This window comes from Rana temporaria, chromosome 7, assembly GCF_905171775.1.
Source record: "Rana temporaria chromosome 7, aRanTem1.1, whole genome shotgun sequence".
NCBI classification, from domain to species: domain Eukaryota; kingdom Metazoa; phylum Chordata; class Amphibia; order Anura; family Ranidae; genus Rana; species Rana temporaria.
The window spans coordinates 147,580,670-147,606,219 of record NC_053495.1 but is presented as its reverse complement, the minus strand read 5'-3'; the positions used below and the strand labels follow the sequence as shown (position 1 = coordinate 147,606,219).

General features: G+C 44.4%; 1 protein-coding gene across 2 annotated transcripts in view; it reads left to right on the top strand.

Annotated features, from left to right (window-relative positions):
* Positions 1 to 25,550, top strand: part of LOC120945732 (calcium-activated chloride channel regulator 1-like) — a 98,563-nt gene that overhangs the window by 1,502 nt on the left and 71,511 nt on the right. The window contains exons 2-3 of one of the 2 annotated variants that reach the window (XM_040360098.1): positions 15,450 to 15,590; positions 15,996 to 16,146. In XM_040360098.1, the coding sequence (XP_040216032.1) occupies positions 15,450 to 15,590; positions 15,996 to 16,146 (292 nt within the window). Of the gene's footprint in view, positions 1 to 15,449; positions 15,591 to 15,995; positions 16,147 to 25,550 lie in introns of those variants that run through there. The other variant, XM_040360099.1, reaches the window with a different exon arrangement.

The window sequence follows — 25,550 nt, the reverse complement described above, 5'->3', positions numbered from 1 at the left end:
GCCGCCGCAAGTTTTTGAGGCAAGTGCTTTATTCAGAAAGCACTTGCCTCTAAAGTTGCGGCGGCATATCGTAAATCCCCCGGCGGAATTCACCCCGGCTAGGGGGTGTGTAACATTTAAATCAGGCGCGTCCCCGCGCCGAACGAACTGCGCATGCGACGTCCACTAAATTTCGCAGCTTGTATTGCTCTAAATGACGTCGCTAGGACGTCATTGGTTTCGACGTGAACGTAAATTATGTCCATCCCGCAAACGACATAAAAAAAAAAAAATTCGACCCGGGAACGACGGCCATAATTAACATAGGATACGCCGCATATAGCAGGGGTAACTATACGCCGGAAAAAGCCGAGCGGAAACGACGTAAAAAAAAAGCGCCGGGCGGTCGTTCGTTCCTGAATCGGCGTAACTCCTCATTTGCATATTACTCGCGTATACAAACGGAAGCGCCATCTAGCGGCCAGCGTGAGATTGCAGCCTAAGATCCGACGGTGTAAGTCACTTACACCTGTCGGATCTTAGGGAGATCTATGCGGAACCTGATTCTATGAATCAGGCGCATAGATCTGACCGACGGAACTCAGAGATACGACGGCGTATCCGGAGATACACCGTCGTATCTCTATCTGAATCTGGCCCCAGATGTGTACGCACATCAGACCATCAGGCCACTTCATCGGTGAACCAATGAAAGCGGTCCGTCGGACCATTCTTATCGGATTGGATCGACCATGTGTACGCGGCCTCAAGGTTGGCATACAAGCTGGACCTAAAATATGTCTATAATTATTCCTCTTCCTTACATGGTGGATTGATGGGACTATTAGTTTATAAGCTTCTTTGTGCTTTCTTTTAAAGTGATTGCTACCTTACAAAATGCTTTCACTGGCAGCCCCTGTCCTTTATCCAGTGATAACTCACAGTATAAGTGTTTGTTTAAATCTATGCCTCTAAATACCTTTTTTTCAGGTATCTTCAGCTGGTCACGTGACTCATGGACGATCTGCTACTCCAGGACTACAGCGGGAGGGGCCGAGATCTCCCTCTGACGTCAGCCGGGAGGTCATATGACTGCTGTGCTGGCCGCTCTGCACCTCCCACTGTAGCCCTGGATCAGAGTAGCAGAGCAGCTGGGAGTTACATGACCGGCCTGAAGATAACTGAAAAAAGGTATTTAGAGGCATAGATTTAAGCAAACACTTATACTGTGAGTTATCGCTGGATAAAGGAGAGGGGCTGCCAGTGGATTATTATAATTTTTTTACACTTGTTTGCAAAAACTGAGTTTTAGCCTAGGTTCACACTGATGCGAATTCCAAATCGCGGTAAAATGCGCGATTTTACCGCAATTTCGCGGCCGCGATTTTGCCGCGATTTCGGCCGCAATTTAATGTAAATCGCGGCCCGAAATCGCAAAAAGTAGTACAGGAACTACTTTTTGAAATCGCAGATGCGGCGTCGCACTGATTAGGACAGTGCCATTGCCGACAATTGCCGCCAATTTAAGATGCGATTTGACATGTCAAATCGCATCTCAAATCATTCCAAATCGTACCCAGTGTGAACCAGGGCTCAAACATCCCATAAATAGGGATGAGCCAAGCACCTCCCAGTTCGGTTCGCAGCAGAACATACAAACAGGCAAAAAATCTTTCCCTGTTCATAACAGTACCACAGCAAAATTACATTGCTAAAGGAAAAATTTAATTTAAAATTGCTTGCGGCTGTAATGTATTGTCAGATCCCAGGAATATAGATAAAAATCATTGAAAAAAATGGCTTGGGTCCCCCCCTTCCCAGACCATTACCAGGCCCTTTGGGGCCGATGGACCGAAAAAAAACAAAAAAACTCTGCCTCCATGGGAGGCGTCATGCTGACTGTAGCCTTTTCGTGATGACAGCTGTTATATAGCTGAGGGCGGGACCACCTGTGGCATAACCAGGTGACCCTTCACCCTTCTGATGTCATGTGACATCACATAATGTCAGAGGGGGCGGGGTCTCCCATTTACATCACCGGGTGGCCCCACCCTCAGCTATATAACAGCTGTCATCGCAAAAAGGCTGCAGTCGGCGGGACTCCTCCCATAGAGGCAGAGTTTTTACATTTTTTTTCTTCTTCCCTGCCTGGACCATGGGACACTGTGATTGAAGATGGATGGACATCACGGGACATTTTTTTTTTAATAAAGAAATTGTCCAAAACTGTCTCCTGTAATTCTTACTTTTTTTACACTTTTTTTGGTGAATGAGTAGGGGTTACAATGTACCCAATACTCATTCACATAGGGGGCTTCCAGATTCTTATAAGCCCCCCAGCCTGCAAACCCCCACAACCACCGGACAAGGGTTGTAGGGATGAGGTCCTTGGCTCATCAACATGGGGACAAGGTGTTTTGGGGGGGACCCCAAAGCACACTCCCCATGTTAAGGGCATGTGGCCTTGTACGGTTCAAGAGGGGGGGCACTCTCGTCCCCCCCCTTTTCCTGTGGCCTTCCAGGTTGCATGCTCAGATAAGGGTCTGGTATGGATTTTGGGGGGCCCCACGCAATTTTTTGGTAAAATTTTGGTGCGGGGTTCAGACCTGAAGGGCCTGGTAATGCACTGGGGGGGGGGGACTCACGCCATTTTGTCAATGTTTTTTATGTATATTGCCGAGATCTGGCAATACATTACAGCCGTGAACAGCTTTAAATTACATTTTTTCCTTTAGAAATGTAATTTTGCTGCTCTCATTTATACCAGCCGCTATGTAAGCAGCCTTACATAGTGTGGGGTGTGGACTTAGCCCCGGGAGCCATGATTGGCTTTCGGGTGTTGCCGTCGCCATTCATTGTAAGGGAGACCGGCAGTGAAGCCTTTTCGGCTTCACAGCTGGTTCCCTACTGCACATGCGCGAAGCATGCTGCGCTTTCTAACTGGCCCGGCAGCAGAGGAAGGAGGAGGTGAGCCGAAATTCTGAGGGATGGCGCCGCTGAGCCATCTTTCGGAAGTGGGGAAGGGTATCTGTCAAAGGTGCCTGAAAGGTGGCAAACGTGGCACCGGAAGGGGGGGGAAGCAGATAGGCAGAAGTTCCACTTTTGGGTAAATTATCATGATGTAAATTATTATGTCTTCCATTTTGTGAGGGTATAATGAGTATGGTCAGGTAGGACTTAAGGTAACTTCTAACACTCCAGCTAAAGTTTCAATCTCAGACAAAATACAATAAATAAGAGAAAAATATTGATTTTCATAACTTGAACTGTACAATTATAATAAATTAAATCTATTTTGATGTTTCATAAGCCCATTTGTGACTGGTTCTCTTGAATCCATGCACCAATAACCTTCCAAAACTCAACCCTGTTCTACATTTAAAAATAAGTGTAGCGCCCCCTTACTTTCAGTATGGGCACTACGCTAAAGTTAGTGGGGAATGGGAGAGTTACTTTGCTCCCATTCACAATTTGCTAAAATTGGGACTTCTGTCACTCCAGAAACGCCCACTGGGTCAGTCTGTGCTCCAGGGATGCAATACCATCCCTGGCCAGCAGTTGGTGCCAGAGGGGTTCTGGCAGAGCAACTTTCCCCAGCAGCCAATTAGAGGAGCTTTTCCCTCGCGGGGCATGCTGGGGGAGGGTATATCTGGGACAGGTGTCATGTGCTAGGCAAGTTTTTGCGGGGTCCGGTTCCAGGTGTGGCACCCACCTTCAGGGTGCACGCATCCATGGACCCCGCCAGCGCGGCCCACCAGGCCAGAATTGCAGTCTACACAAACCCTCATCCGGAGGTAAAAGGGGACTCCAGTGACTTACTGCTGTCATCTGGTGACCTATGCTAAAACCTACTGGGAGGATTCGCTCCATTTATCCATCTAGCTCACCTAAAGTAATTGGCCTGTGGCAGAGGCCCTAGAGCCAGGTCTGTGAGAGAGATCTGTTCCTCCCAGAAAATCCTAAATCACACTTCGGCTGCCAGGCTTGTGAGAAGGGTCTGTCCGGGGGCACTTTACCCACTCCAACTAGAGTGGCGACGAATAATAATTTGGTACTCCATTGAGCAAAGACTGCTCAATCAATATATGGGCCTGACACTGCAAGGTTCTCTCTTTTCTTCATCAACCTGCTCTTCCCATTTGATGTTGATGTTGGCCATGTTTGGCCTGGAAATATAGCATTGGAAAACCCTTTATTCACTGTCTGGACCTTCGCTCACTGCTTTGTTCTCCAACTGCACCCATACGCCACACTAAGGCCCCTTTCAGACTGGGGCGGGAGCTGCGGTGGCGGTATAACGCCGCTTTTTTTTTCTGTTTTGTGCTCATACATTTTTGTTGTTCAAATGGCATAATAAGTAGCTGTAGTACAAGTTGCAACAATGTCAAGCAAGTACTGTCTGAAAAGAGAAGTCTAAAATTCTACTGCCAACAAGAAAATGAATAGTATGATAAATGGCCCTTTATTGTCTTGGTGATCTGATGTAGGAAGGAATGTACACATTTTTTGCAGTACAGCAGGTTCCCAAACAAAATCGACATCCTTTTTTTCCCCACAAATATAACTTTTTTTGGTGGTATCTGATCACCTCTTGGGTTTTTATTTTTTGCGCTATAAACAAAAAAAGAGTGACAATTTTGAAAAAAACACAATATTTTGTACATTTTGCTGTAATAAATAGCCCCTTTTTTTAAAATATATTATTATTTTTGGTAATAAAAAATCGCAAAAAGTGTATATTGATTGGTTTGTGCAAAAGTTATAGTATCACTAGTAATGGTGGCGATCTGCGATTTTTATCGGGACTGCGACATTATGGCGGACACATCAGACAATTTTGATACATTTTTAGGACCATTGGCACTTATGCAGCGATTACTGCTATAAAAATGCACTGATTACTGTGTAAATGTCACTGTCAGGGAAGGTGTTAACACTAGGGGGCGATCAAGGGGTTAACAGTGTTCCCTAATGTGTGTTCTAACTGTGGGGGGAGGGGACTCACTATAGCAGATGACAGATTGTGGTTCCCAACTTGTAGGAACTCACGATCTGCATCTCCACTTAGAACAGGGATGTGTGTGTTTACACACACACACACATGTCCCTGTTTCACCTCTCGTGCCCACGATCGCTCGTTGCTGGCGGTCATCATGCGCCCGCTATCCCGCTTAAAGGGACCGACGTACATCTACGACGGTCAGCGGGAACGAGCGGACCTGCCACCGTATAATGACGGCAGCTGGTCGGCAAGTGGTTAAAGTTTTAGGTCATAGTGGGTTTGGTGCGTGGGTATAGCGCACCCTTGCTGATGTTTCTCTATTAATATTTTGCACGTAAAGACCAAGCTTACAGTAGAAGTATACAAAAGGTTGTTTTTTTTTTTTTTTTTTTGAGGTTAGCATTCGATCTGAAATTTCGGAATGTTCAGTGGGAATTGCCCAGTCGAACAACCCAAAATGTATTGTAAAAAACATCACTGGTAAAGTCTCAGCCAATACACTATAAATGGCTTTTCTCAAAGTGGCCTTTTGTCAGTAAGTTGGAGTTTACTGAGAATGATGCCGCGCACACACGATAATTTTTCAGCATGAAAGAAAACTTCGTTTTTCAGCATGTCCAAAAAACGAAGTTTTTCCAACTTCATCATTAAAAACAACGTTGGCCACACACCATCATTTTAAAAAACAAAGCGCGGTGACGTACAACACGAACAACGGCACTCTAAAGTGGAAGTTCTATTCGCCTTTGGGCTGCTTTAGCTGATTCCTTGTTAGTAAAAGACGATTTGCGCTTTTTTGTCTGTTACAGCGTGATGAATGAGCCAACTACATTATGAACGGTAGTTTTACCAGAACGAGAGCTCCCATCTCATAACTTGCTTCTGAGCATGCGCGGGTTTTTAACGTCGTTTTAGCCCACACACGATCATTTTTTACAACCCGAAAAACGACATTTAAAAAAAAAAAAAATTGTCGTTTTTCAGAAACTGAAAAATGATGTGCAGCCCACACACAATCATTTAAAATGACGTTTTTTAAAAACAACTTTTTTTTTCATGCTGAAAAATTATCGTGTGTACGCAGCATAAGTGACAGCTGAGGCCCCGTACACACGACCGAGTTTCTCGGCAGAATTCAGCCAGAAACTCGGTCGGAGCTGAAATCTGCCGAGAAACCCGGCCGTGTGTACACTTTCGGCCGAGGAAGCCGACGAGGACCTCAGCGAGGAAATAGAGAACATGTTCTCTATTTCCTCGTTGTTCAATGGGAAATTTCGGCTCGCCGAGATCCTCGGCGGCTTCACAAGGAACTCGACGGGCAAAACGATGTGTTTCGCCCGTCGAGTTCCTCGGTCGTGTGTACGAGGCCTGAGTGTTTTTAGGGAGAGAGGAGTTGCTAGTGTAGTGTGCTACTACAGAGCTACAGAGTAAAATCTGGCACAAAAATGCTACATAACACTTTTTCCCCTTAGATTCCTGCTTGTTTTGTCTAGGGGAATCGGCTAGTTGTTTTAAAATATGAGCTGTACTTACCGTTTACGAGATGCATCTTCTCCGCCGCTTCCGGGTATGGGCTGCGGGACTGGGCGTTCCTATTTTCATTGACAGTCTTCCAAGAGGCTTCCGACGGTCGCATCCGTCGCGTCACGATTTTCCGAAAGAAGCCGAACATCGGTGCGCAGGCGCAGTATAGAGCCGCACCGTCGTTCGGCTTCTTTCGGCTACTAGTGACGCGATGGTTGCGACCGTCGGAAGCCTCTCGGAAGACTGTCAATCAAGAAGGAACGTCCGCTCCCGAAGACCCATACCCGGAAGCGACGGAGAAGATGCATCTCGAAAACGGGTAAGTACGGCTCATATTTTAAAACAACTAGCCGATTCCCCTAGACAAAACGAGCAGGAATCTAAGGGGAAAAGATAAAAAAAAACAACATTGGGTGAACTCCCGCTTTAACTTATAGTGTGCATGGAGTGTTGCTTTATACAGTACTATATTCAGCCCTGTATAATATCACTGATATGTTGCAGTCATAGGTGTGTACAGCCTATTGCATTAGGATGTGCACCCCAAAGCTCAAACGTGTGTAATATATATATATATATATATATATATGTGTATGTATGTATGTGTATGTATATATATATATATATATGTATGTATGTATGTATGTGTATATATATATATATATATATATATATATATATATATATTTATAGATGAATAAATAAATGTAAAAAAACATTTTTAAATGTATTAAAACATGGATGTGGCAGTAGAGCAGTGGATGTGGCAGTAGGGCTGAGGTTGGTGTTAGTAGGGCAGTGGATGGTGTCAGTAGTTTTTTTATTTTTATTTTTATTTTATTTTTGTATTATCTTTTACAATTTTATTTTTAGATTCATTCTTTCACTTTTTTGGGGAGCCCCGTTGGGGGGCTTTTGAGAAATATCAGCAGTGCGAATCTGCGCCGCACTGGGTGATTAGAGTGTGCCCAGGCACACCCGGCACACCCCCTGCCCACACCTATGGTTGCAGTAAATTGTAGTTTGTGGGATGAGGGAAAGTGTGATAAAAGTCTACCTGCATTCACAGTCCTTTATAGGACTTCTGAAGATGAAAATATTTCAGATGTTTGCACCACAGCTGTAAGCTTTTTTTTTAACAGATCACATTTTCTTAGAGACTGAGCAGGCATATTGCATCAAGGAATAAAATATATTTTGTTGTTTTTTGATTGAAAAGGCAAACATGGTCCACACTTTTGAAGCATTTATTGGATAGGTCACAGTTTATGAAGGATAGTGTAAACAGATTGCATCTAGACTGAGAGAAGAGAACACATTTTACAGATTTTCTGATTTCTGAGGCAGAGTGCAAGCAGATTGTAGCTGGAAATAAGAAAGGTTGCCTCTTTTGCCAAGACTGAATGAAGATGGTAAATTTTATAAGAATTTGCAATTCAAATTTGAAGTCTGTTTAATCACCTCCCACCCGCCGTATAAACTAACAACGGTGGGCAGGATGAATGAATGAATGAATGAAAAACTTATAAAGCGCGGCGCATGCGAACTGAATCGCTTCTGGGCGCTAGTTGTTCGTGTCTCATGACATCAAAAGAGCAGAGTTTTGATCCGTCTTCTGAAAGTCAGGTGGTTTTCCTCCAACCGAATGCTGGTTGGTAAAGCGTTCCATAGTCTAGGACCCTGAAAAGCAAACCTTCTTTCTCCTTTGGACTTGTATTTGGTTTTTGGTACCCTGACCAGATTTTGGTCGGTGGATCGCAGAACGCGATTCGAATTGTGAGGTTCTATCTTGTCGCAAAGATATTGCGGAGCCTTCCCATGGATGCACTTATGTGTCAGGCAGAGTGCTTTAAATGCAATTCTGTCTTTTACTGGCAGCCAGTGAAGGGTTCTCAACGAAGGTGAGATTGATTCCCATTTTTTTTTCCCAGTCACCAGTCTGGCGGCCGTATTCTGAACGACTTGCAGACGGGAGATTTGGTACTTTGGGAGTCCGAGGTACAGGGCGTTAGCATAGTCCAGTCTGGAATTCACGATTGTTCCCACCACGACTGCTACGTCTTCTTTGGGGATAAATGGAATAAGTCTGCGTAGTAGGCGCAACAGATGGTGCGCTCCGCTGACTACTGACCCTATTTGTGCGTCCATTGTCATGAAGGTGTCGAAGATGACCCCGAGACTTTTGACTTTGGAGCTAGGGGTGATGATTTGGCCCAGAATGGGCGGGGGTGTCCAGGTTGTTGCCAGTTGACTCTTTCGGCTTGCGTGAAACATAAGGAGTTCTGTTTTTGAACTGTTGAGTTTAAGATAACTCTTAGTCATCCAGTTTTCTATCAAAGAGAGACATTTCTCTAAACTGGGATGATGATCCTTTTTGTTGCAGATGCGAAAATACAGTTGCGTATCGTCTGCATAAGAGTGATAGAGTAGTTCTTGGCTACTGATAATATCAAAGAGAGGGCGAAGATAGATGTTGAAAAGCACCGGTGACAGGGGGGATCCTTGGGGGACTCCACATGACACCGTGCGCTTTTCCGACGTGAAACAACCCAATTTAACTGTTTGTGATCGGTTTTCAAGAAAGGAAGAAAACCATGGTAAATCACCTTCTGCGACTTCTGCTACCTTGGCTAGTCGCATCAGTAACAGTTTGTGGTCTACCGTGTCAAAGGCTGCGCTTAGGTCCAGCAGAACCAGGAGACAAGATTCTCCTTCGTTTGCGGCCTCGAGGGCATCGTCCCATATTTTGAGTAAGGCCGTTTCTGTCCCGTGTCCGGGACGGAAGCCTGATTGTAATGGATCCAGTAGATTGTGGGTATCTAGATGCTGTTGCAGCTGTTGTACCACTACTTTCTCCATTATCTTGGAGAGAACATTTAGGCCTGTTATGGGACGGCGGTGAGTTGGGTCCTTGGGATCCAGGTTAGGTTTTTTCAAGATGGGCTGGATTGTGCCCTCTTTCAACAGGGATGGCACTGTGCCTTCCTTAAATGACTGGTTTATAAGCCGTGTGATGGGTGGTGCCAGGATGTCGGCACATTCCTTCAGCAGTTTGGTGGGGATGATATCATTGGGCGATGTGCTGTTCCGCAAAGCACCAATGATATTTTTTGTGGTATCGATGGAGATCGGTTCCAGAGTGAACTTTGTTGATTGTAGAGCGTTTCTGTGGGTGTTTTGTGGTTGATTGACGGTGGGGTTGAGGGGGGTATTGTTTTGCATGATGCTTTCCCGGATTCTTTCAATTTTGTTGATGAAGAAATCCGATAGTTCATTGCAGAACTCTTGGGTGTCTGAGTTGGGGACTTCAAGACATCCTGGATTCATGGTCTGGGTGACCATCTTGAAGAGTTCGCGGGGGCGGTTTAGGGCGCTGTTAATCGCCATAGAAAAATGATGTTTCTTGGCTTTGAAGATTTCTTTATGATATCGTGTTGTTATTGCCTTGTAGATGTTGAGGTTATCCTCTGCAGGACTTCTTTTCCAGGCGGCTTCCGCCCTTCTGCGCTCTTGCTTCAGAAGCGACAGCTGGTTGTTGAACCAGCCGGACTTTCTTTTTCGGATGCAGGCTTTGCGTTTCGGTGCTACTAAATCGGCTGACTGTAGCAGGGCTGCGTTTATGGCATCCAGTGTATCTGCGGCTGTTTGATGTGGATGGATTGTTTTGATTCTGTTTCCCAAGGTAGATTTGAAGAGTTCCGAATGGAGCTTCTTCTGAGATCTAGCCCAGTGTATTGTCACCGGCTTGGGTGCTTTTATCACTGGGGGAATTTTGGAGATTATGAAATTAATTGCATGGTGGTCTGTGATTTTGGAGATTATGAAATTAATTGCATGGTGGTCTGTCCATGGCAATGGTTCATTTTCTAAGATGCTCACTCTTTATGGGATCATGTCATATGATGTTGCCTCAACACAGGGGGCACACAGCTCAGTGATGGTGGGAGCGCTGTGTCTTTGGGACACGGCACAACCCCAATCTTGGTAGAGAACCAACAACGAGGCTCTTTACCCATGTGTCCAATCACAGCTGATCACATGTAAACAAGGAAATGCCAGCTATTGGCTCTCCTTGCCTTACACTGACAGAGTGTGAGGAGAGAAGAGCCAATCAGCGGCAACTCCTCACAAGGGAGACCTGTGCAGATAATTAGGGCACTGATCATCAGTGCCCTGATGATCCCTGCAGACCCAATAGTGCCCATCAGTGATGCCAGTCAGTGCCCATCAGTGATGCCAGTCAGTGCCCATCAGTGATGCCAACCTGTGCACATCAGTGATGTCAATTTGTGCCCATCAATGATGTCAATATGTGCCCATCATTGCTGCCCATCAGTGCCACCTATCATTGTCCATAAGTGCTGCCTATCAGTGCCATCTATCAGTGCTGTATATCAGTGCCACCCCATCAGTGCAGCCTCATCAGCGCTCATCAGTGAAGGAGAAAAATTACTTATTTACAACATTTTCTGACAGACACTAAGAAGACCAAGAATTACCACCATGTCACAAACTAAGGCCCCACACACACGATAGAATCCATCCGCTGAAAAATCCCAGCGAATGGGTTTCAGCGGATAGATCCTATGGTGTGTACACTCCAGCAGATAAATATTTGATGACATGCTATCAAATCTATCCGCTGGAATCCATCCCAACGGATGGATCCGCTGGTCTGTACAGACTCACCGGATCCATCCGTCCGAAGGGATCCCCCGCATGCGTCGTAATGATTCGACGCATGCGTGGAATTCCTTATATGACAGCGTCGCGCACGTCGCCGCGTCATAATCGCGGCGACGGCACGACACGTCATCGCCAGAGGATTTCGGCGCGGATTTCAATGCGGTGGTGAGTACACTCCATCGCATGGAAATCCGCACAAATCCTCGAGAGGATTTATCCGCGGAAACGGTCCGCTGGACCGTATTCGCGGATAAATCCTCTCGTGTGTATGGGGCCTAAGGTGAACGTGAGTGAACCACAACTGTGGTTAGCAAAAGATTTAAATTCACCTCTCTATGTAATGTGAGAATTCAGTATTGGACCCCAGGCGTCACTCCAATCAGAACACAGGAGTTTGGGGGTTTTCTACATCATCTCTCTCACACAAAGAAATGCATTAGGCCACTTAGAGAGGCAATTATAGCTCAGCTAATTAGAAGGTATATGTTCCTTTAAGATACTTCACAGCAAGCAAGTGAGAACACAGCAGACAATTCCAAGTAAGTATGTTAGTTCTTAGTAAGCCTGATTTAAATATAGTACTACATAGCAGCAATATATGAAGCAGGTAATTGTAGAGCAGTACAGTGGAAGTAATTGCTACTTATCCGTTTGCAGAGGATGAACTCAACAGGGATGGGATTCCGTAGTGTAGGGTGTCCTGCAGGAAGATATCTTTTAGGCTGTCCCCAGCAATGGTAGCATGGATCCAGTGAAGGCAGGGTCTGCAGCTCGGGGATTGATGCTGTTGTTAGTTTGTAGCGTGGCCGGGTATGGCTGACAATAATAGAACGGCGTGTGTAATACACACCGTTTTGTTTATACCTGAGAGGCATGTGTGCCGAATACAGCGCTGATTGCGCTCAGCACTTCCGCGTTCCAAGCTGGAACACACGCGGCGCCGGGTGATGACGTCATCGTGTGGTCGCTGTATGCATTCCAGCGTGGAACGCAATATGGCAACAGTGCCGTTTACACACCAATTGTCATTCAAAGTGTGACAGTTCTGAAAGAAGAAAATTGGCTTGGGCAGGAAGGGAGTAAAAGTACCCACATTGAAGCGGTTAAACAGAATGATGTATTTCAAGCAGAGAACAAGCAGCTTGCATCTTACAATAAAAATTGCGTTTGTTTTTTTTCTCAGGCAGGAAATGGAAAAAAATATACAGATCTTCAGCAAAGCTTTTATACCATTTTGAACAGGTTGAGTTTTTGGGTAGAGAGCAGGCAGATTGCATTTGGAAAACGAACAAAAGAATATATCCCTGCTTAGCCCCCCCACTGCCGAATACCCCATAACAAACCACGTGCATGCTCACTTACAGGCCCCCTCCTGATCTCTCTTTACTGGCTGTTTTTGAGCCAAAGAGGAGGGAGAGATCCGAGAGAGCCTTTTCTCTTGTGCATAATGATTATTTGAGATCAACCTCAGGTGAGTATAAGGGGGTTGTGGTGCATTCAGAAAGTTTTTTTTACCTGGAATGCATTAAGGTAAAAAAACTTTATGCGTTTAGATCCTTTTTAAGCAATGCAAAGTACATAGGGCCAGATTCACGAAGTGCGGCGGCGTAACGTATCGTAGATACGTTACACCGCCGCAAGTTTTCATCGCAAGTGCCTGATTCACAAAGCACTTGCAATGAAAACCTACGCTGGCGGCCTCCGGCGTAAGCCCGCGTAATTTAAATGGGCGTGTGCCATTTAAATTAGACGCGCTCCCGCGCCGGACCTACTGCGCATGCTCCGTTTCAAAATTCCTGTTGTGCTTTGCGCAAAGTGACGTCATTTTTTTGAACGGCGACGTGCGCAGCGTACTTCCGTATTCCCGGATGTCTTACGCAAACGACGTGAATTTTTAAATTTTGACGCAGGAACGACGGCCATACTTTATACAGCACATACGTGTGCTGTGTAAAGTTAGGGCACCCAAAACTACGACTAAATTTGCGACGGGAAACTAGACTAGCAGCGACATAGCGAATGCGAAAAACCGTTGTGGATCGCCGTAACTCCTAATTTGCATACCCGACGCTGGTTTACGACGCAAACTCCCCCCAGCCGCGGCCGCGGTACTGCATCCTAAGATCCGACAGTGTAAAACAATTACACCTGTCGGATCTTAGGGCTATCTATGCGTAACTGATTCTATGAATCAGTCGCATAGATACTCTGAGAGATACGACGGAGTATCTGAGATACTCCGTTGTTTCTCCTTTGTGAATCTGGCCCCAAATTCCTTAAAGCGGAGCTCCACCCTAAAGTGGAACTCACGCTGATCGGAACCCTCCCCCCTCCGGTGTCACATTTGACACCTTTCAGGGGGGAGGGGGGTGCAGATACCTGTCTAAAAACAGGTATTTTCACCCACTTCCGGCCACACAGTTTCAGGTAAACTGCGGGCAGAACGTCACCTCCCGTCCTCCCCCCGTTGTGCTCTGGGAACACTCGGCTCCCAGAGCACAGAGGGAGCCAATCAGCGGTGCAGCGCAACTTGCGCATGCGCCGTAGGGAACCGGGTAGTGAAGCCGGAGCGCTTCACTTCCTGGTTCCCTCACTGAGGATGGCGGGGGGCAGCAGAGTGACGAGCGATCGCTTGTCCTCTGCTGCGGACGGCGCTGGACTCCAGGACAGGTAAGTGTCCTAATATTAAAAGTCAGCAGCTGCAGTATTTGTAGCTGCTGGCTTTTAATATTTTTTTTTCATGGCACATCCGCTTTAAGGATTGTGCAGGCAGATTGCATCTGGAGATAAAAGATGTTTTCTTTTTATTTAAAATTTAAGGAAAACTAACTTTAAACCTATTTGGATAGGCCACCATTTCTGAGGTAGAGAGCAGGCAGATTTTTATCAATTAATATGAAATTAGACAGAGACAGAAAATAGCAATTATACTGATTTGCCTCAGAGAATCGCATCCTTAATAATACAAGGCAAATTGGCAGGCAGAGCGTAGACCTATTTCAGCTAGACCTTTTACTTGAAACTGAATTTTCTTCCCTTTTAGCCTAGAAAATGGGCATTACTGATTCCTAAGTTTCGGCACCCCTTGACCTTAATGGGGTTTAGATTCGGCATCTAAACTAAAAGTTCCCCAAATCTGCCTTAATTCACACCTTATGCCGCGTACACATGATCAGATTTTCCGATGAAACAAGTCCGATGGACTTGTTTCATCAGAAATTCTAATCATGTGTAGGCCCCATCTGACTTTTTTCCATTGCAGTAAAAAAATAGAACATGTTTTAAATTTTTCTGATGGGAAAAAAAAACAATAGGAAATTCCTATCGCCTGTGTGCAACTCCAACGGAGAAAAAACCCATGCATGCTCAGAATCAAGTCGACGCATGCTCGGAAGCATTGAAATACATTTTTCTCGGCTCGTCATAGTGTTTTATCACCACGTTTTGGACGGTCGGAATTTTGTCTGACAGTGTGTACGTGGCATTAGTATGATCAGACTTTTACTACCATTGAGCATAGCAGGAGGATGACTCTCCAGGAAGTGTCACTTTCAAAGGAGACTTCAGCTGAGGATTTTTCATCAACAGAGTGATGTTCCGTGGTGCAGGACAGGTATGTACTATCCTTTTTTACAGAGTTGTCTTATTGTCAACGTAATACTTCTCACAGGGTCACTTCAATACCTTTGAGTTACTACTAACAGATATGTAAGAAAAGTGCATGTATTCCTCAAAGTGGCCAGTCTGATTCTTGCTACTACTTTTTAATGCAGGTCCATTGAGCAATGAATGAATATCAGAGTTTGGGGAAGTGTGGACAGGTGCTCACACCCTAACAACATCTGGCTACACTCACAGCACATTCTGAGTGAAAGCTAGATCAGCCCTTCTTTCATAGAGGGAGTTGGGTGGGTGCCACATGTCCACCACAGGTCTTCTAAATGAATGTCTGAGAACTTGGTGAGTCAAAAATGAGGGAAAAATAAATTACCATTTACATCACATTCCATGTGCTGTTGCATTTGATACTATTTAGAGTTTTTTGTTTTATTATTCTACAAGGATTTTATTTTGTTTTTTTGAAGACTGTGCTAGACTATTACAGTGCAGTACAACCTGACCAATTGACTATGGAAACATACAGGGTAAATCCATTGTTGCCTTATTTCTTGATAGGATTCCTATAAGTTAAGAAAACAGATATATGTATCAATATATACCGGTAATTATTTCCAAGCTATTATTTTTTTTTACTTAGAATATGGTCAAAGAAGCCACAAGTTATTTGTTTCAAGCTACTCAAAAGAGGCTCTACATAAAAAGTGTTAAAATTCTAATCCCATCTACCTGGACACCAGGAAGTAAATATATAACGCCAACAAAAGAAACCTATAATGAGGTAAGTCTTTCAATACATCTTAAATGTTCTCTGTAGATGGTAAGAGGAGTAAAAGATTTATGGAATGACATCCACACAATGTTGCACTTCATACATTTTTGCACAACATTTTAGTGATTGCACTATTATATTTTTTATACACAATTTCCTGTTCTCACAAGAAAACCCTATTCCAGGGTTACAGCCTGTGGAATCCTGAAATATTTATCTGTGTATATGTGTTAAAAAAATAAATTTCAGAATATTTCACATATTTAGAGGATATTTTTTTAAATTAGGAAATAAAACTAATTCTGCAAAGTAACTCTTTATACAATACTTATAGCAGCATGTTTACCTTTTTTTTTTTAATCCTTCACAAAGGCATATATATAGAACTATTATGTTTGTTTCTGATTTTGCCAGGCAGATATTATTATCGCCTCTCCCTATCTGAAATATGGAGATGACCCTTATACTTTACAGTATGGACTCTGCGGAGAACCTGGAAAATATATTCACCTTACACCCAACTTCTTACTCAATAACAGTCTACTCTCTGGTTACGGACCAAGAGGTGAATCCCTTTGTTTTTATACACAGTTTTGATTATCTGAAACAATTATTGTGTGCATTGAAACTGAACTCTAGACAGGTATAAAATACACAAATGAATGCTGTATGTATTAATACACAGGTGTCAAACACAAGGCTCGCGGGCCGAATCCGGCCCTCCAGGTCATTTCACGTGGCCCTCGCACCTCTCCTGCAGCTGCAGGAGAGCTCCAGCCCTCCTCTAGTCCTACTCCAGACCCTTACTTTCTGCTTTCAAGCAATGCATCCAGCTTCTTCCCAGCAGCAGCAGTATAATGAAAGGGGTGTACACTGTGATGCAAGGGAGAGTGGGGGACTCAGCTTCTGATGGTGTGGTGGCTCTTGACATCTAATGTAAGGGGAGGGGATGCCCTGGACATCTAATCTTACAGATACAACTGGCCCACGATGAGATTGAGTTTGACACCCCTGTATTAATATATCAATAAAGCCCACTTGAACCATCAGTTTAAATCAGCTAAATACATTCCTGATGCATAAAACAAAAGGTGTTCAATTTTTTATAGTATAGTTCATGTTCTTTCTAAAGCAGCCACAAACTGAGGATAACATTTATGATGCCCTACAAGCAGCTGCAGAGTGAGCCACTTGCTCAAAGCAGTGGTCTCATTACAGAGGGCTGACATATCCCCACTGTGCAATCAACAAAGTTTATGTTCCCTGCTGATAAAGGGGCTCTGGCTTTGACCTCTGCAGTGAGACCACTGCTTTATAATAGAGAAAATTGGTCCTTCTCTGCAACATACTGATAGACTTCTGTGCTCAGGCTGTGGCTGCTTTAAAAAAACTATAAGGTCTCATGTACACAGGAATTTTTGTTTTCCTCCCTTGGATGCCTTTGCAGTTAAAAAAAAAGCGACTAAAGCAGCGTTTTTGCAAACTCACTTTGGGTGTTTATTCATTCCATTTGCCAGAATATTAATTTATTCTAGACATTGAAATGAATAAACACTCAAGCACTAAATGCGCCTGGTGTTTATGCACATTTTCAGACATTAAAGTGTGTTCAGAGTTTTTTTGCCGAAATGCTTCTCTCCTGAATGCACAGGTAATGGGTTTTTATTTCTGCCTTTAATTGCTCCTGCCTCTAAATGCCTGTAAATGCATATGTGTGCATGAATACATAGGCTAACCTAAATGGGCATTTATAGGCAGAAAAAAATGTCAAATGCCTGTAAAAGCAGTGTTTTTGACACCCAGTGTGCATGAGCCCACCCAGAATGTTGCTAGTTTAAAGTGAATGTTCAATTGGCTTTAAAGTATTTTCTTATTGGAAAGCAGTTTAAGTTCCTGAATTTGACCTGGTATCAACCTCATGCAGTTCACTGATATAAGAGAGCAGAGTGGCAGAGCGATAAGCTCACCAGTATGCTGTTTCTCCTTTCACTGTCCAGTCATAGGGTGAGAGTGGGAAGGAGGCCTGTAAGCAGGGGGGGGGGGGGGGAGGCTTCGGCAGCGGCGATACACAGTCGCATTTAAGCCTTTCTTCAAACGCTAGCAGGGTTAAAAGTGGCTGAATAGCGCAGCTAAAACGATGGTAAAGCGTAGATTTTTAGCGGCGCTTTACCGATAAAGCGGCCAGCTGGCAGTGTGAAATAGCTCTTGAGATAATTCAGCTTCACTCTATGCCCATATAAATATAGCCTAGAGAATGTACAGACCCCCCTTCAGCACATATGGACCCATCCTTCAGCACAGACCCCTCCATTCAGCACAGATGGACCCTCCTTCAGCACAGACCCCCCATTCTGCACAGACCCCTCTATTCAGCACAGATGGACCCCCCCATTAGCACAGACCCCTCCATTCAGCACAGATGGACTCCCCCTTCAGCACAGACCCCCCATTCTTCACAGACCCCTCCATTCAGCACAGATGGACCCCCCCTTCAGCACAGATGGATCCTTTTTAAGCACAGACCCCCCTTCAGCACAGATGGACCCCTTTAAGCACAGACCCCCCTTCAGCACAGATGGACCCCCCTTCAGAACATACCCCCCTTCAGTACAGACCCCCCTTCAGCACAGACGGACCCCCATTCAGCACAAACCCCCCCCCTTCAGCACAGATTACCCCCCCTCCCCCATCCCATTCAATACCTCAGATCAGCCATCAGTGCGGCACAGGCAGCAGGTTCCCTCCTCCTGTGTACACATAAACATTGGAGGGGAGGCGGCTTCACTCTGCTCGCTGTGCCTGTGTGACATCCGGCCCAAAACTGCTCAGACAGCCCCGCGGCCGTGAGTCTTTAACACCTTCTCGATTTTCCAGGGGGGGTCAATTGCCCTCCCTTGCCCTATGGAGCGGACGCCCACGCCTGTAAGTATTATTGAACTGCAGCATAGAAAAATCAGGTCTTATGTCCCATTGCTGTGTGAATCTCAGGACTGGGTAAATAGAAACACTGGTCCTTTGGCAGCACTATGGATGTTCACAGCCCAGCTCAGGAGCACACCTGCACTTGGAGTAAGACAGAGCAGACAGCACCAGCAGGGGACAGCAAAAAAAAAAAAGGAAAAAAGGGACCATTATATGCAATATTGTTGCACAGAGCAGGTAAGTATAAGGTAAGTATAACCTATTTTTTATTTGAATAAAAAAAAATCCTTTTGATAGAACTTTAAGCATATAGGGCTGGGTTTCCAGTTAGTTATAATACCAGTAAGTGAAATTACATGTGGGGTGTCTGCTCTTGGGACCCCTAAACCATCCTTTCTTCTTCTGTTTTGAAGACTGTACTGTAATAAAGTCCCCCTTTCACTAGAACATAGAAATCCTGTATGAAGAGATGGAATGCTCCTCGCAAATGTACCACACAGATGCATACATTTTACTCTCCTGGCTCCTGATTGATAGCTGTTAGTCAAGAACTTATCAGTAAGGATGAGTTATGGCCTGTCTGCAGTTCAGCAACCCACCTGCTTCTGTTTGTAAATAGGGATAAGCCAACACAAGTCTAGACCAAAATGTGGCTGTTCGGATGTTCAATCAAATATCATAAATACTCATAGAATTTCTACTACCACTACTATAGATGACAGGTTCCTTCCTGTCAATCGTTGTTAAGGTGGCATCGGATGCCAGCACCCGTAGTGCCCTTGGCAATCAGTAATGTCACCCAGCCCCATTAATTTACTGTTTGCGAAGTCCTGGTAATGTAAACAAAGAGGTGGGAATAGCACTGACAGCATTTCTTGTTAAATGTCATTTACATTGAAACTGGCCAGTATCTGGGGGCCCCTTTAGCTTAAAGGGGGCATCCAGATTCTGATTATTACCTCTACCTGCAAACCCCCACAACCACCAGGTCAGGGTTTCAGGGAAGAGCTTTGACCCCCCCCCCCCCCCACATTGAGAGCATGTAGCCTGGTATGGTTCTGTGGAGAGGCCATACCTTTGACCCGTCCTGACCTCCTGTGCTTTATGCTAGGTTAACCCCTTGCCGACCAGCGCACAACGATATACGTTGGCACAATGGCACGGCTGAGCAAATGGGCGTACCTGTACGTCCCCTTTAAATCGTGGCATAGTGGGTGCGCACGTGCCGATGCATACTCCATGAGTGGGCCTGTGGATCTGCCAGGGTCCCGCGATTTGTGACACGGAGCAGCAGAACAGGCAACCTTCTGCCTAGCAACATGATAGGGATCTACTGCTCCCTGTCATCGGGAGCAGTGATCTCTGTCATGTTCTAGTAAGACAATCCTCCCTACAGTTAGAACACAGCGAGGGAACACAGTTAACCCCTACTGTTTAACCCCCTTCCCTGCCAGTGTCAATTACACAGTAATCAGTGCATTTTTATAGCAATTTATAGAAAAGTGTCTGCTGCAATGTTGCAGTCATGATAAAAATCGTAGATCGCCGCCATTACTAATAAAAAAAATTATAATAAAAATATCATAAATCTATTACATATTTTGTAGACGCTATACATTTTGTGCAAACCAATTAATATACGCTTATTGCGTTTTTTTTACTTTAACCAAAAATATGTAGAAGAATATATATTGGCCTAAACTGAGAAAGAAATTTGTTTTTTTTTTAATATATTTTTGGGGATATTTATTATAGCAAAAAGTAAAAAATATTGGCCCAGATTCAGGTACATTTGCGCTTTATTTGCAGAGGCACAGGGCAACGATTTTGCCCTGCGCCCACGCAAATATTTTGCGCTGCCCTCGATTTACGGAGCAGTATCTCCGTAAATCGCGAGGGCGCGCCGGCAAAATTGCCCGGCGTAAGCAATGTAAATGATCCCGCCGGGGGCGGGAATAATTTAAATTAGGCGCGCTCCCACACCGAGCGTAGAGCGCATTCTCCGTCGGGAAACTTTTCCGACGTGCGTTGCGGCAAATGACGTCGCAAGGACGTCATTTGCTTCAGAGTGAACGTGAATGGCGTCCAGCGCCATTCACGAATCACTTACGCAAACAACGTAGATTTTAAATCTCGCGACGCGGGAACGTGGGTATCCTATAGCATTGGCTGCGCCTGCTATTAGGATGTGTAACGTTACGTGAAACCCGACGTACGCAAACTACGTAATTTGCGTACGCAGGGCTCGCGCAATGTTGTGAATCGGTGTTAGTATGCAATTTGCATACTATACACAGATCACAATGGGAGCGCCCCCTAGCGGTCATCACTAGAATGCAGTCGGTGTAGCGATGTTCCTGAATCAGGAGCATTCGCTACGCCGGAGCAAGTAAGCAATTGCGCCGTGTAACCTATGGTTACACAGGCGCAATTGCTTCTTGAATCTGGGCCATTGCTTTTTTTTTTTCAAAATTGGCAAACTTTTTTGTTTCTAGCGCAAACATTTCAAACCACAGAGGTGATCAATTACCACCAAAATAAATCTCTATTTGTGGGAAAAAAAGGATGTAAATTTTGTTTGGGTGCAACTTCGCACAACCGCCCAATTGTCAATTAAAGCGACGCAGTGCTGTATCGCAAAAGTGCTCTGGTTAGGAAGGGGGTAAATCCTTCTGGGGCTGAAGTGGTTAAAGGTTTGGTATAAATTTGTGGGGGATGCCATGGTTTTAAAAAAAAAAATTGGGGTTCCTCTAGCATTGATTCCTATTTAAAATCTATACTAGACCTAAAGGGCCAGGTATGGATTTTAAAAAGACCCTCATGTAATTTAGAAATGTTTTTTTAAATGTGCTCTCTCCATTTAGATAACAGTGTGGGATTCCTTTAAAGTTGATGCCAAGCCCTTTATCCAGGCATACAGCCTGGGTGGCCAGCATTGGGAGTGCAGTAAATATGCGGCACACCCATTCATGAACCATGCCTTTTAACATTGATAGGGTGCCTCCCCTTGTAAGGCATGTTGAGGGACAAGGGCCTCTTCCCTACACATGTAGTAAAAGAGACGTATTGAAATATGGATGCACCATTCCCAAAATATGTCAAAAATAAATAGTGACTCAAACCTTACACAAGTAAAAAATTCCCAATGTCCCATGGTGGAGGGGCCTTTAAAGAGATTATTTTACTTCCTGTCTGGTACAAAGGATGTGCCCAGGACAGGAAGAGGGGGACATGTTTATTATTTTTATTGTCCTTTTCCCTGGTGCAGATTTATTTCCTGACACGCTATCTGGATTATTTCCAGAACAGAAAATGAGGGAAACATTTTCTAACCATGCCCTTTACAATCTGACCATACAATCTCTGTACAATCCTTTGCACTACATACTTGTTGGTACATCTAAATCGTATTATGTGTGGTGAATTTATCAAAGCTCTGCATAGCAGTAAAACCTGACAGGGGTTCTAACCTTGCCCTGTTCTGTCAATAAAAAAAAAAAAAGTTGTGGGTATAGACACACTTAAAATGTATACAACAATCAGTCACTATATAGGTATCAGACAGACTGTTTAGAAGCTCACCCAATACATACAAAATGCTATATATAGACCTTAGTGGAACTTATAAGGTACTTCATAAATACCGCCAGACTCATAACTAAGATACAATTTATTATGTATTAATAATGTCAATAGAAGGTAGTTCTCATGACTACAGCTGTGGCACATTTCCATCATGTAGTTAATGCCCAGACACCACTGGGCATTAATGGATATCCATAAAAGACTACTGCTTAGGTTGTAGCACTGTGCACTCTGGTGTTGGAAAGCTTCTGCAGTCTCCACAAATTTGGGAAGGAAACACATTTTCCATCAGATCTAAAGGGGTCAGTCTTCCTCCTATATATCCCTTACTGCATATTGTGGCGCAAGTGGTGCCTGTTCATTAAGTACCCATGGTGGAAATTTAGCACATTTGTACTCCTGAGCACTGCTATTTAATGACAAATAATATTTATTGAGTGAGTGAGAGACTTGTAAAGCACAACACATGCGAACTGAACCGCCTCTGGGCGCTGTATCCATTTCATGGGTAAGGAACCCCTTGACCTCAGAAGAGATGAGTTTTAATCTTTCTCCTGAAGGCCAAGTGGTCCGACTCCAGTCTCTCCAGTCGGATGATGGTTGGTAGTGCATTCCACAGGCGAGGTCCCTGGACTGCAAATCTTCGATCTCCTTTGGACTTGTATCTGGCCTTGGGTATCTGCAGAATGCGATTGGGGTTATGGGCTTTTATTTTTTCGCATAGATATTGGGGGGCGTTTCCTTAAAATACACTTATGCATTAGGCAGAGTGCCTTGAAAGTCTTTTACTGGCAACCAATGAAGGGATCTCAGTGAAGGTGAGATTGATTCCCATGGTTTTTTTCCAGTCACTAGTCGAGCGGCCGTATTTTGAACGACTTGCAGACGAATGATTTGGTATTTGGGAGTCCTAGATAGAAGGCATTTGCGTAGTCGAGTCTGGAATAGATGATTGTTCCCACCACGACTGCAATGTCCTCTTTCGGGATAAAGGGCGTGAGTCTGCGTAGTAGGCGCAGCAGATGGTGGGATCCGCTGACTACTGACCCTATTTGTTCATCCATTGTCATGTAGGTATCGAAAATAATAATATATCAATGGAGCGGTGCTAAATCTAAACAGTGATTTTTAAATAAAGTAGCAAAACTGCAATAAAGACTATATCATATAAAATGATCAAAAAATTAACATGTAGTAAAGTGCAAACAGAAAAAAATTGAGTATCATAGAGATTATCCACAATGAATGATGATGCCAAAGTCCAGTGTAAAAGGCGAATAAACACAGTAATAGAAATTCTTGGTGAGGTGCCCAAATAATGCTTCAAAAATCCAGGTGAATTATAAGCAATCAAAGAGTCCAGTGCTCAATTCAAGGAAGAAAACAAACTCCACCACTGTGTGCAATGGCCGCTCACACTAAATCAAAAGGTAACAGACATCAACTGCAACACTGATCTCCATAGGGTGTATGTCACTTAGTATTTGGTGGTACCCAGTCAGCTCACACATGTAATAAGAATAATAATCCTCATGATGTAGTATTAACAATGAATTTATTAAAAATAATGTAAAGACCTACAGTTAAAATAATGCTGTGCATACAGCAGCTGGGACCTTAGGGTCAGACTCAGACAGAATGCTATGGAATCCAAACTTCCGGTCTCTTCCGGATCACTTTTACTTTCTGGGGATCCATGGCCACTCCTTTTGTAGAAATGACAAGCCCCAAGAACTGGATAAATTATTTTTCAAAGTCACATTTTTCGGCTTTAACGTACAGTCCATGTGTTCTTATGCGTTGGCACCTTTTTCATGTGAACTCGATGAATCTCCAGGGTGGCTAAGAAGACGAGGATGTCATCCAGATATACAGTGAGGAAGTTGTCAAGATGGTCTTGGAAAATAACGTTCACAAAGTGCTGGAACGTGGCTGGAGCATTGCAGAGACCAAACGACATCTCCAAATATTCGAAATGTCCAAAACAAGTTCAGAAAGCTGTCTTCCACTTGTCCTCCTCACGAATGCAAAGAAGATTGTAAGCACCTCGTAAGTCCAGTTTAGAGAAAACTCGAGCAGAACGGAATCGTTGAAAAAGTTCCGGGATGAGGGGGAGTGGGTAGCGATTTTTGATGGTGATCTTATTCAGATCTCAGTAGTCTATACAAGCCCTCAATGTTTTATCGTTTTTCTCGACTAAGAAAATGCCGGCATCTGTAGAGGATGAAGAGGTTTGGATAAATCTCTTTTCCAGGTTTTCATCGATATAAAGTCATAACGTTTCAAGTTCAGTCTCAAGGAAAATACGACCAAAGAAGATTTCGGTACCTGGAAGCAAGTCAATAGGGCAGTCGTAGGGACGATGAGGTGGAAGGGAGTCTGCTTCTTTTCTTGTCGATTACATCCAAGAATTCTAGGTAGGCAGAGGGTACTGGAAACAGGTTGTATGGTCAGGCAGCTGGTGAAGTCCTTAGGAACAGGGACAAGGCAATGCTGCTGAGAGTAGGGATGAGCCGAACACCACCCGGTTCACAGAAGAACATGCTAACAGGCAAAAAATGTGTTCAACCCCGTTAAAGTCTATGGGACACGAACATTAAAAAGTGCTAATTTTAAAGGTTAATATGTAAATTATTGTCATAAAAATGTTTGGGGACCTGGGTCCTGCTCCAGGGGACATCTATCAATGCAAAAAAAGTTTTAAAAACGGACGTTTTTTTGGGAGCAGTTATTTTAATAATGCTTAAAGTGAAACAAAAAAAGTGTTTGCAGTCAGATGAGCTTAACCACTGAGGGATGACTGAAGCAGGCTGAGCTGAACTTGCTGTGTGCAGGTAAACAGAGAAACCAGGAGCCAGGCCAGGGGTCATACACAGATAAGTCAGTCCAAAGCATACACAGGGGCGAGCCAGGGTCATACACAAACAGGGTCGAGGTACAAGCCGTAGGTCAAGCTGGCTGATCAGGAAGCAGTAGCAGAGTCCAGAAGCAGGCCACGGGTCAAACTGGGAGATCAGGAAGCAAGGTCAAGGCAAGCTGGGTCACAACGGGTAGTCACAAATCAGGAAGCAAGGTCAAGGTATACAAGGATCTGAGGAGATAATCCAGCAATGTCCTGTAGTCACAGGCTGGCTTAAATAGGGTCATTGGCGCCAGTGTCTGTCATGCTACTTGCGCGCCGTCGCGCACGTGCAGTGTTGCGTGTGCGCCGATGCGTGGCACCCGCTCGTGCATGTCTTGGGAACCTCAGTGGGCATCCATGAAGGTTCTGGGCAACATTGCCAGTTCCGTGACGGCCATATCCCTGACACTCTCCCTGTTTTGCCTCCGAGGAAGACTAGGTGTGAAACATGTCGAAAAGGAAGACAAACCTCTGGACTGCTTAATACACAAATTTGTGAAGAGGTGGGACAACTAGGGCGGGTCCCTTAAAGGAAGGAATAATAATTTTAATAAACTGTA